At 37.0% G+C, this 12,125-nt stretch overlaps 1 protein-coding gene across 3 annotated transcripts in view; it reads left to right on the top strand.

The window, feature by feature from the left end:
* Positions 1-12,125, top strand: part of ZnT49B (Zinc transporter 49B) — a 174,189-nt gene that overhangs the window by 30,450 nt on the left and 131,614 nt on the right. For all 3 annotated transcript variants that reach the window (XM_067145625.2, XM_067145626.2, XM_067145624.2), the window contains exon 3: positions 8,993-9,343. In XM_067145625.2, coding sequence (XP_067001726.2) covers positions 8,993-9,343 — 351 coding nt within the window. The remainder of the gene's footprint in view (positions 1-8,992; positions 9,344-12,125) is intronic.

The following is a 12,125-nucleotide window of genomic DNA, read 5'->3' as shown; positions in this document are numbered from 1 at the left end:
CTACTACTGGAAATCGAACTTCTCATTTCTCCATATCTATAGTCAACCAGGTTGCTAGCGTGAAACCTATTCCAAAGATGATATTGTATTTTATTTTTTTCATAATCACGAAAGGATGCTCAAATTTATGCTTTCCGATCATGATAGTTAGATATGCTTGCATTTTACATTCTACCAATTTATCTGGGATTATTCCCTAATTTTCACTCCAGATACGGGTATCATCGGTATATATATTTTCTTATTCAGCTCTTGAAAACGTACATATGCCGTTACACTGATGCTGGCCCCAGAATCTACCAAGCATTGCAACTTAATATCAGCCACTGTTACTATTATTACTGGTAACCTGAATTTTGATCTTTCTTCACTATGAATATTATCCTCAACTAGATCATCCGGTTGAATATCCCAATGATCTACCTGTGCGATTATCCAACTGTGAATTTTGTCAGTATTCTCATTTCTTTCGTTATTTACTATCTCACCATCCCTCAATTTGAAATCGGTGTGGTTTTTTTTCTCTCAGGCAACTCTGAACTATTTGTAAATTCTGGAGTATCCGGGTTCAACCTTCCCGCTTCTGCCTTTCTATGTTGGTAGCTTTGCAGCTCCAGGCTTTCTGCCCCTTCAATATCTCCATTTATATCCTTGTCTCTTATAGCTTCTTCCCAATGATTTTTATTTTGCCTCTCTTCTCGTAATTCTTGGATATACCGTCGGTTTTCCTCATTTCTTCTATAGTTATTCTGTCCTCGTCTCGTTGAACCATGTCTTATTTCTATAGTACTGCTGGTTTCTGTTTCCTCTGTACCGTGGATTAATTCTAGAATGTGGATTATATCTATTAACATTCTGTCCACATCCTCCCTCAGAATTTCCACTACACTGACAACAGCATCTTAGCATCTCTTCTGTCCTCTCTCTGTCTGTTATAATTTTCTGATCAATTCTCTGATTTATTATTCTCTCTATGGTTCATTTCCTCGGGAATGGTAGCGTTTATTGTCTCCTCTTGGCTAGTATTCCGTGGATTCCTATTCATTGAATACGATGATGTCATGTCAATCTCCCTCAACGTTTTCTCCATGCCGACTGCAGTTTCTACATTTGAGGCTGCCAACAATCTTTGCACCACTGGTGGGAACTGTCTCTGGAAAGTTTTTATGGCCTCTAACTCGCTTGGTGCTGAGTCTAAGTCTTGAAATCAGTGGAACTGATAAGAGAAATAATCACTATACCGCATCTGGCCTGTTGATGAAAATTTTCTTGAATATAATTCAATCCTTAGCTGTTGTTGTGTTTCTGGATTCCAAAACTTTCTTAAAAATGCTGGCTTAAATTCCTTGTAGCTGTGGAAACTGTATTTAAAAGCTTGGAACCAAATATTCAGGTTTCAGTCCGGATGCTTCTCTATTACGCGCAACTTCTTATCTTCTTGTACCCTACTCTCTCGGAAATGTTCCTCCATTTCTCTAAGAAATTGCTTGGGCGATATTTTCGGTGTATTATCAAAGTGTTTTGGATGATCGTCATAAGTTTTTATAACAGTTATTATCGATGGACTATCGCTCTGGCTAATTCCGTTTATTAAATCAACATTCTGCCTATTCAGATCAGCTGTCCCTGATGGTGTGGTTTCCCTTTCGTTAATTTGAATTTCAATGGCTTTCTTTCTTTCGCTGCAATTCAAAATTATAGATTTCGTCGTCTGATTTTTCATTTTCTGCATTTCCTGCATTTCCTTTCTAATTTGTCTCAACTCCTCTTCCGTTTTCTCCATTTTCTGGTCTGCTTCATTTTTATCGCTTTCCACCTTTCCCTTTAATTCATTAATTTTACTGGTTACTTGGCCTGTAGCTTGATTGAATTTTTCCTCTAACTCGTGGTGCCTAACACTCAATCCTTCCATGCCACTTGTTAATTCGTTAATTTCTTCATCCTTTAATTTTTTAATGATTTCTTGACTCTCTGTTACCTTTTCACTTATTTTATTCCTTTCTGGACTGTAATAAAGAATCTTACGAAGGGAGGGAAAAAGGAAATGAACGGTGTTTTGAATAATTCAGGTGCACTCATAAGAGATCCCAGGGAATCACTGGAGAGGTGGAGGGAATATTTTGAACATTTTTTCAATGTGAAAGGAAATCATCCCAGTGGTGTTGCAAACAACCAAGCTCATGGGGAGGAGGAAAATGATGTTGGTGAAATTATGCTTGAGGAAGTGGAAAGGATGGTAAATAAACTCCATTGTCATAAAGCAGCAAGAATAGATGAAATTAGACCTGAAATGGTGAAGTATAGTGGGAAGGCAGGGATGAAATGGCTTCATAGAGTAGTAAAATTAGCGTGGAGTATTGGTAAGGTACCTTCAGATTGGACAAGAGCAGTAATTGCACCTATCTATAAGCAAGGGAACAGGAAGGATTGCAACAACTATTGAGGTATCTCATTGATTAGTATAACAGGCAAAGTATTCACTGGCATCGTGGAAGGGAGGGTGCGATCAGTTGTTGAGAGGAAGTTGGATGAAAACCAGTGTGGTTTCAGACCACAAAGAGTCTGTCAGGATCAGATTTTCAGTATGCGCTAGGTAATTGAAAAATGCTACGAGAGGAATAGGCAGTTGTGTTTATGTTTCGTAGATCTAGAGAAAGCATATGACAGAGTACTGAGGGAAAAGATGTTCGCTATACTGGGGGACTATGGAATTAAAGGTAGATTATTAAAATCAATCGAAGGCATTTATGTTGACAATTGGGCTTCAGTAAGAATTGATGGTAGAATGAGTTCTTGGTTCTGGGTACTTACAGGGGTTAGACAAGGCTGTAGTCTTTCACCTTTGCTGTTCGTAGTTTACATGGATCATCTGCTGAAAGGTATAAAATGGCAGGGAGGGATTCGGTTAGGTGGAAATGTAGTAAGCTGTCTGGCCTATGCTGACGACTTGGTCTTAATGGCAGATTGTGCCGAAAGCCTGCAGTGTAATATCTTGGAACTTGAAAATAGGTGTAATGAGTATGGTATGAAAATTAGCCTCTCGAAGACTAAATTGATGTCAGTAGGTAAGAAATTCAACAGAATTGAATGTCAGATTGGTGATACAAAGCTAGAACAGGTCGATAATTTCAAGTATTTAGGTTGTGTGTTCTCCCAGGATGGTAATATAGCAAGTGAGATTGAATCAAGGTGTAGTAAAGCTAATGCAGTGAGCTCGCAGTTGCGATCAACAGTATTTTGTAAGAAGGAAGTCAGCTCCCAGACAAAACTATCTTTACATCGGTCTGTTTTCAGACCAACTTTGCTTTACGGGAGTGAAAGCTGGGTGGACTCAGGATATCGTAGGCCTATTCATAATTTAGAAGTAACAGACATGAAAGTAGCAAGAATGATTGCTGGTACAAACAGGTGGGAACAATGGCAGGAGGGTGCTCGGAATGAGGAGATAAAGGCTAATTTAGGAATGAACTCGATGGATGAAGCTGTACGCATAAACCAGCTTCGGTGGTGGGGTCATGTGAGGTGATTGGAGTAGGATAGGTTACCTAGGAGAATAATTGAGTCTGTTATGGAAGGTAAGAGAAGTAGAGGTACCTTAGACCAAGACGACGATGGTTAGACTCAGTTTCTAATGATTTAAAGATAAGAGGTATAGAACTAAATGAGGTCACAACACTAGTTGCAAATCGAGGCTTGTGGCGACGTTTAGTAAATTCACAGAGGCTTGCAGACTGAACGCTGAAAGGCATAACAGTCTATAATGACAATGTATGTATGTAATGTATGTATCTTTCTCATTTTTCATTGTAAATTGTATATGTGGATCAATTTTGTTTGACTGTTCAAGTGTGTTGTTTTAGTTTGATAAACATACAGTCTATAACAATGAAGATATTGTCTACAAATCTGCACCAGAATGATATATTGTTAATTTTGCTATTTCTGAGTGTTCGAAGTGGTCTATGTTGATATCGGCTACTATTCATGATGTTGGTGAACCCATGGGAAGGCTTTGCTGTTTATAGGTAGTATCGTGGAATCTAAGGTAATTATTGTTGAGGGCAAATTCAAGTAAATTAATGAATTCATCTATTTCAAGGATGCTTAGATTACTGTGATTTTTTAAATTTTATCTTATTAGTCTTATTGTTTTCTGTGTGGGTATCTTAGGGCACATGTTAATGATATCATATATGATGCTAGAATGTGGTGTTGCTCGATTTTCAGCTCGTTAGTGATGTTACAGAATTCTGTTGAATTTCGTACTGATATCTTGGCTAAGAATGTGTAGTGTTTTTTGAGAAATGTCTGTATGAAGCATGATAATTTGTAAGTTGGGCTTGATCTATAATTTATGACCGGCCTCATGGGTACTTTGTGGATTTTAGGTAGGCTTTCGCAGTCGGCTGTTTAGATTCATTATGGTCAGCTTTGTGGTTTCTTGGCTCATTAAGGAGGAAATGGGTGTTTTTCAATAATGTTTTGAGATTTTTTGGATACTGGTAGTTGGATCTTTTCGTTTAATTTGAAAGGTGTCGTCCAGGAAACATTGTTTAGTTTAAGTGATGTATTCGTTTTTGTTGATGATGACTGTGGTATTACCTTTGTCTGCCTTTGTTAAAATAGATTGTTATGCTTAATTTTGTCTGAGTTTCCTGAGTGGAATATTATCAGCTGTGCTTTTGTTGTTGTTGTTGTTGTTGTTGTTGCTAATCTTGTTTATGTATTACGGTAATTTCTTCTTAAGGGACACTGGGACTGAAATTTCCAAATTCTATATAAACTGAGGTACAGCTTTGAAATTTTGTATGCTTATGAATAGTAATAACATAAACCACTGTGGTAAATTTGAGCATTGCAAGTTGATTAGATCTTGAGATATCAATTATTGTATACATTTTCATGTGCAAATTATTCAATATTTATAAAGGTCTGCCGCATTAAACCAATCAAGATAGTGTAACTTTTAGGTAATATTCTATTGCATTAATACAATTGGAAGAAACGTACAGATTCTTTTTTGAATTGCATTAATGAGTATGAAGAAATAAATTTTTTTCATATCCAAGTTTTTAATCTACAAAAAATCTTCAATTTTTTAAGTTTGAAATTTTTTTGCAGCCAGACCAAAAGTGCAATCCAAAAATCGATCTGCAGGTTTATAGTCAATGCAATGAAGATAATACATGCACATTTTGAAAGCAATATCATAAGATTTATGATGCGTGTAACATTTTGAATGCCTGAAAAAGTGAAAGAGAGAAAAAAGCAATTTTTTAAAATAATGGACAATGCTCATAACCTGTATTGCCAGCTGAGAATCTTGAAATTTCTTGTTTTCTCCTACTTTTGGAGTTTGGCTTACGCCACCGAGAACTTATTGTATGCATTTCACCACAGAACAACACCAAACAATAGTAGAAAATACTCGCATACCTCAACACAATCAAACTGGAAAACAACTTGTTTGTAAACAAACAGGATTTGCACATGGTATGTACGGAAATAGTCATAAATAATGTTGAAACTAATAAATATTTCTTTAATAAGTAATCACTGTCTTTGAAAATAGTCATAAAAATTTACTCAATATATTATGCAAGGCCACACCACCACCTGTAATTTTCATTCAGATTTTTCAAACTTTTGTAGTTCTTATATAGTTTACGTAGTAAAAGTGCCTACTTCCTCCACTAGAAAGCAGCAAAATGCAGACCGACAGATGTAGGAGGTCTTTTTGAATTATTCTTATGAAATGAAATCGTGAAATCTGCTTGAATACACCACTAATGTGTGCTGATCGTGAGTCGAACGAAAGTGAGCGTTTAAAGGACTGCACGCCAGGCATTTAAAAGCTACGCTAGAGCTTTAAAAATGGAGGAATTTGGATGAAAACACTGCTATCTGATCCGCGGGGGTTAGGGGTGTATTAATATGGAAAAAGCCGAAAATCAATATTTGACATATATTTTGCCAAAATTTCAGTCCCAGTGTCCCTTAACTTCGTGTCTGATCTCATCGCGTAAATCATGCGGAATTTTATTTAGAGCATTTTCACTTTCAGCAATGATGGTTGTGAGGTTATGAAGGGTTGATGTGTTTTCCCAATTGTGTTTAGGTCCTTTGCTCAATATATTGGTCTCATTTTCATCGAAGGTTTCTGTTAAATTCATGATGGGTGAAATGTGTGTTCATTTTTTTTGTTGCATTTGAGGGGGTGTTACTGTCTTGTTTGTTTTGGATTTGAGATCATTTGAGTGCATTTAACTTCTTATCTAATGTATTCTGTTTCCGGATTGTTAGGTTAGTTATTTTGTCTTGATTAATTCTTTGGAAATTATCCCAAAAGCTACGTGGTAAAACATGGGATGCTTCTAGGTTTTTTTCTATAAAGGAATTTTATTCCTTCTGTTAACCATATTTTATCAGTCTTTACCTCAGTTGAATGCAAGTATGAAGAAGGGAGCTCTCACACTTACTTTCAGATTTCAATATGTCATACACAGCAACTTACGCCTCAACAAGAAGTTTATCAGTTTATCAGCAATGATATAGACTGAGAATAAGCATAGTACCTGCAAAACAAGTACAGAACCTCATATTCTACTGAGCACAACGTTCCCCGCATATTTGCCGCCCAACAATGCACTTTTGAACTACCTTATACAACCGTTGGGCATAATATTGAGATTACAGCATAAGATATTCGAACTTGACATCAGGATGTCGGTGACTCTTTAGACTACAAATATTGTATCCTGTTTTTAACATTAGGCCTATAACAAATATAATTTTTTGAAATATGTGGCATTCATGGGACTCTAAGAAGTCAAAGCCTTTTTAACTTCAAAACTGTGCCATATATATGAATGGATGAAAACCATAACGGTATAAGTGACATTTTAAAAAAATGAGTTAAGTGCAGGATGTAACTCTGGGAGGATGTATCTTTTCACCAGCAAAGAGATACAAGTGATAGCGGTAATATTCTGTGCTCTAGTGATGGGTGGATAACTACAAATAGCATACTTTATATGAGTGTTAAGATGTTTAAATGCCTTTTTCTCTGAATGACCAAAATGCTACTTATTTCGTTATGGTTTTCATCCATTCATATATATCTTAACATTAAGCATTTTAGTAGAATAATGGCATTCATGTTTAATCTTCGTAATGTTTTATTCTGTACAGTCGCTATTGAATAAGCAGGTTCATCAACAGCTGACGATGACCTACTTAACAGGTCGAAACCGGTACTGTCTTTTAATGTACCAGTAATTTTAGACACTTTGTAAAATAAAGTATTGATTAGGTGGAAAACTCTCATCCTTTCTACTTGTGTGTATTTCTTTGGAAGAAATATACCATATTTACGTGAATAATTCCCGCACCCTAATTTTAGGAAGGATAATTTTGAAAAACTGAAATGAATTAAAATACCTTCCAGCGAAAGAGTAACGTAGGCATTTCATATCACTCCTCGAGTTCCGTGTGGTCTTTATGCAAATACGAACAAGACAGATATAGCTACTTTGCCTGAACACATTTGAGATATTAAAAATGCATTATCACTGCTATAAAATATATTTGCCATGAAAATATAGGTATTTCGTTAATATAAACTTGCAATAAGCTCAATTTACTGTAGATCGGAAGATTCTTTGTCTCTTGCGTCACTAGAATCCTCTCCTACATTACTTACAAATTCGTCACACTCCACATCCAAAATATTTCTCACACGCGATTCCTTTTACTTGGAGAGTGACACGACCAGTGGTGGATAATTCTTTTCATGCAATGTAAACACTTGAAACAGACACACTGCGAACTCGTTTGATAGTTTTGCGATACAGTAAAACCTAACTAATTCGAAATCGTAGGGACGCAAAGAATGTGACTTCGAATTACGTGATTCCGAATTAACCGCCAACTCTTAATTCAGAAATGCCAACCCTTGCCGCATCACAAAATAATCTAAGACCTGTTACTGCGTGCAGTTAATATTGATTCACAGTTTGCCTTTCAAATGTCATGGAAAAAAAAATTATCTAATTCCAAAATGTATCCAACAAGGTGCATTTACAGTATTCAAATAATGCACTTGGATAACTCACTGGCCAACATAACCTCACGAAAGAAAAGAAAAGAAATGATTCAAAGATAAGGATAAAATCTATGCTGGCTCCCCTGTGCAAGTGCTTTATTCATTGGAGTACTGTACTGTATGCATTTTAGATGTCTTGTACTTGTACAGAAAGTGCCCGATGCCCTTAAAACACAATGGCTTATCGAACATTCCTATGGTGAGGGGAAGAAGTTGGAAGTCTCTCACTTCCGTCTGCATTGCAACACAGGACAGTGACTCTATTGTTGTATGATTTCCTGCCATGACACTTCTCTCCTAATTCAGAAATGCCAACCCTTGTCGCGTCACAAAGTATTCTAAGACCCATTAATGCATGCAATCACCTTGATTCATAATTTAAATCTTTCAAATGCCATGGAAAGAACTATTTCTGAAATGTATCCAACAAGGTTCATTTACATTATTCAAATAAAGCATTTGGATAAATCACTGGCAAACATAGCCTCATAAAATGAAAAAGATCAAAGATGAGGACAAATTATGCTGGTTCCCCTGTGCAAGTGCCTTATTTTTTTGGATTACTGTACTGTTTGATTTTTAAATGCCTTTTACTTGCACGGATTTTTTGTGGCTAATCAAACTTTCCTATGACGAGACGCTTCCATCTGCTTTGCAACACAGTACAGTGCCTCCATCTCCTTTATAGCCATAAGTCCGTTTAATCTCAGCATTATTCACGTAAATACGGTATCAGTAATTGATAATGTGTTAATATAATAATATGTTATTAATGCTGGCTGTCTTGAGAATCGAAACGAAGTGGCCTGGGCAAGTTATTCTCAGTTACTTTCCTGCTATTTTTGTTGTTGCTCACTAAACCTATAAATATGTGTTTATTTCTTTCAGGGTGTGTTCGCAGACATACTAGTTCTCTTCCAAGGCCTATCAGCTGGAGCCCATTTCAGGACTGTCAGTCATCTCGGAGATTACCATTGAATAAGGCATTAGTATGGTCACGAACTATAGGAGATAATGTTAAAAGTAATAGAAAAGAGGCTCTTGAAACACAGATACGGAAAAAAGCTGGACAGTCTGATACCCCTGTTGTAGACAAGCAGTGTGCATCTGTCAGTGAAGAGAAAGTTAATCTGGCTGCTTCTCCGGACAATGCCACTGCAACGTCTTCACCAGATGACCAGGATAAAGCTGAAGGCAAGAGTGTTGCAGAAGTTTTCAAGGAAGCAATTGTGAACAAAGGTATTAGAGTTTTCTTGCAGCTTGTAGATTTGGAACCAAGGTTTCATCTCTAGTTAATGTGTATTCCATTGAACACGTGGTAACTACAAAAAATGCTTGTTCTTATTGTAAAGTTTATGTTTTGAATTTATGGCTCTTGATCCATATACATATGTATACATTTTGCTTCTGCTTTTATATTCTTTAACATTTCCAAGGCCAAAATGATGACAGGTCAGAAACACAGAACTGGAACAGGTGGATTATTTCAGGTGTTTAGGATGTATTCTCCCTGGATGGTACAATAATACATGAAATTGAATCAAGGTGCAGCAGAGCTAATGCACTGAGCGTACAGTTGCAATCAGTGGTGTTCTGTAAGAACAATGTGAACACTCAGCCGAAACCATCTTTACATAGGTCTGTTTTCAGACCAAGGTGGTGGTTGTTGTTGTTGAAGTCAGATTGTTTTATAAAATTTCCTTGTTAAGTACATTTTTTATTTGCCCTTGTAGCTGCATAATCACAAGGTTGTCAGGAGAGTTTTCTTGGTGGTGGTGTTTGCTCTGCTATCAGCTTTGTTAACACTTCTACAGATCCACGTACCCTTTTGCGTTCCCTGCATGTATTGTGATTTATTAACCTGTTTGTTGAACTTCTACCTGAAAGGTATGTAGTGTGTTGAACTCACTGGTTTTGTGGACGTAATATTTTTTTTGTCGATGTTCAAAGATATGTAGGACTTCTGTTTGTGCAATGCTTTTTTAAAAGTTATTTTTTCATTATGAACTGGGATATTAACTAGGATACTGAGTAGTATGGTTTCAGACCAGGAAGGTCAACTACAGACCTTATATTTGCAATTAGGATGCTAATGGAAAAATACTGGGAGAAGAACAAGCCTTTATTTCTAATATTTCTGGACATTGAGAAAGCATACGATAGTGTACCAAGGGAAAGAATTTGGCATTGCATGAAAGAACTTCAAGTGCGAGACAGCCTCTTAGACAAAGTGAAAATGTTGTATAGTGGGAACAGAAGCTGTGTTCAAGTAGGATGTGGTTTGTCGGACTGGTTTGAAACAAAGAGAGGAGTGGAGCAGGGCAGCTCATTGTCACCACTTCTATTTATTATTGTAATGGATGTAGTAATGAAATCAATTAAAAGGAAAGAACATGAAGATATCAAAGCCTTCACATTTGCAGATGATGTTGCAATCTGGAGTGACTCAGAAGAGGAATTGGGAGAGAGAATACAAAGCTGGAATGAGGAGTTTAAGAAATATGGTTTAAACATCAGCAAGACCAAGACGGTGGTGTATGGGGAAGGAGCAGAACCAATAGTCATGTTAAATGAAGCTCAACTGGACAGCGTGCCAGTTTTCAAATACTTGGGTAGCGTTATATCAAATGACAACCTAGCAAAACTTGAGGTGAACAATCGAATCAATAAGGCAACACAATTTTACCACCAGGTAAGACACCTGCTGTGGGATGAGCAAATACCCATGAAAACAAAAATGACATTGTACAAGTCCTATTATACACCAATTCTTACGTACAGTCTTGAAACCATAACTCTGACCAATAGAGATAATTCCAAACTTCAGGCAGCTGAAATGAAATTCCTACGCACTATGATCCAGAAAACCAGGAAAGACAAGGTTAGGAATGAGAAAATTAGAGAAGAAGTAGGAATAGATGATTCTCTCCTCAATAAGATTCAGATATCAAGACTGAAGTGGTTTGGTCACATGAAGAGGATGCCAATAAACAGAACTGCAAGGAAGGAATTTGACAGAAAGGTAGAAGGAAGACGACCCGTGGGAAGGCCACGAGGGAAATGGATAGATTTAGTTAAGAGCGATGTACTGCTGAGAGGTCATGATTGGGACAAGTTGGTGGAGGAAGAATGGTACAAGGACAGGATGAGATGGAGGAGGCTCATATACCACACCCGGGAAACTGGAGATGGTTTAGGATGATGATGATGATGATGACTGAGTAGGTGGCTTTCTTTTCCAATTATATGGAAGAATTTATCAATATCTCTGTCCAGAATGCCAAAGGCCTTCCTGAAATCAATAAAGATGATGTGGTATTTCCCTCTTTGATATTGTAGGGCATCACCGATAACTTCCAGTAGATTTTTAACTGCATGAAGAGTTGATCTTCCCTTGTGGTAACCAAACTGCTGGTCAGGAATTACACAAGATGTTTTTTCGGTTAATCATCTGCAAGAATTTTGCTAAATACCTCAAATAACTACATCAAGATTGCGACAGTAAATGTCCTGACACTGATGAGAAAGACAGAAGAACTGATTGACTTCATGAAAGAAAAAGATATAGCCATACTTGGACTGTGTGAGATGAAGAAGAGTAGTATGGGGGAGAATTCTCTGAAAGAAGGATACAGGCTGTATTACAACAGAGGACCTGAAGCAAAAAAATGGAGTGGCCATCATACTTAGAAAAGAAATCCGAGAATATGTGGAATCTGCAAAATGCATCAGTGATAGAATGATGTTGATGAGACTTCAGTTCCAAAATGCTATGAAAGATCTATTTCAGTTGTATGTCCTACAAACGGGTTGCATAGATGAACATCTAGAGGTCTTTTTAGAGTAAGTGGATCGACAGGTAGAAGATAAGGAAGTGCTACTGATGGGAGATCTAAATGCAGAAGTTGGAATGGAAAGACAAGGAAGGGAAGATGTTGTGGGGCTCTTTGGATATGTAAATGTAAATCCAGAAGGCGAGTGGTTGGTGGATTTTTGCAGGAGGAACCAAATGATTGTTGGA

The sequence above is a fragment of the Anabrus simplex genome, chromosome 4, assembly GCF_040414725.1.
Source record: "Anabrus simplex isolate iqAnaSimp1 chromosome 4, ASM4041472v1, whole genome shotgun sequence".
NCBI classification, from domain to species: Eukaryota; Metazoa; Arthropoda; class Insecta; order Orthoptera; family Tettigoniidae; genus Anabrus; species Anabrus simplex.
This window is presented reverse-complemented; position numbering and strand designations above follow the sequence as displayed.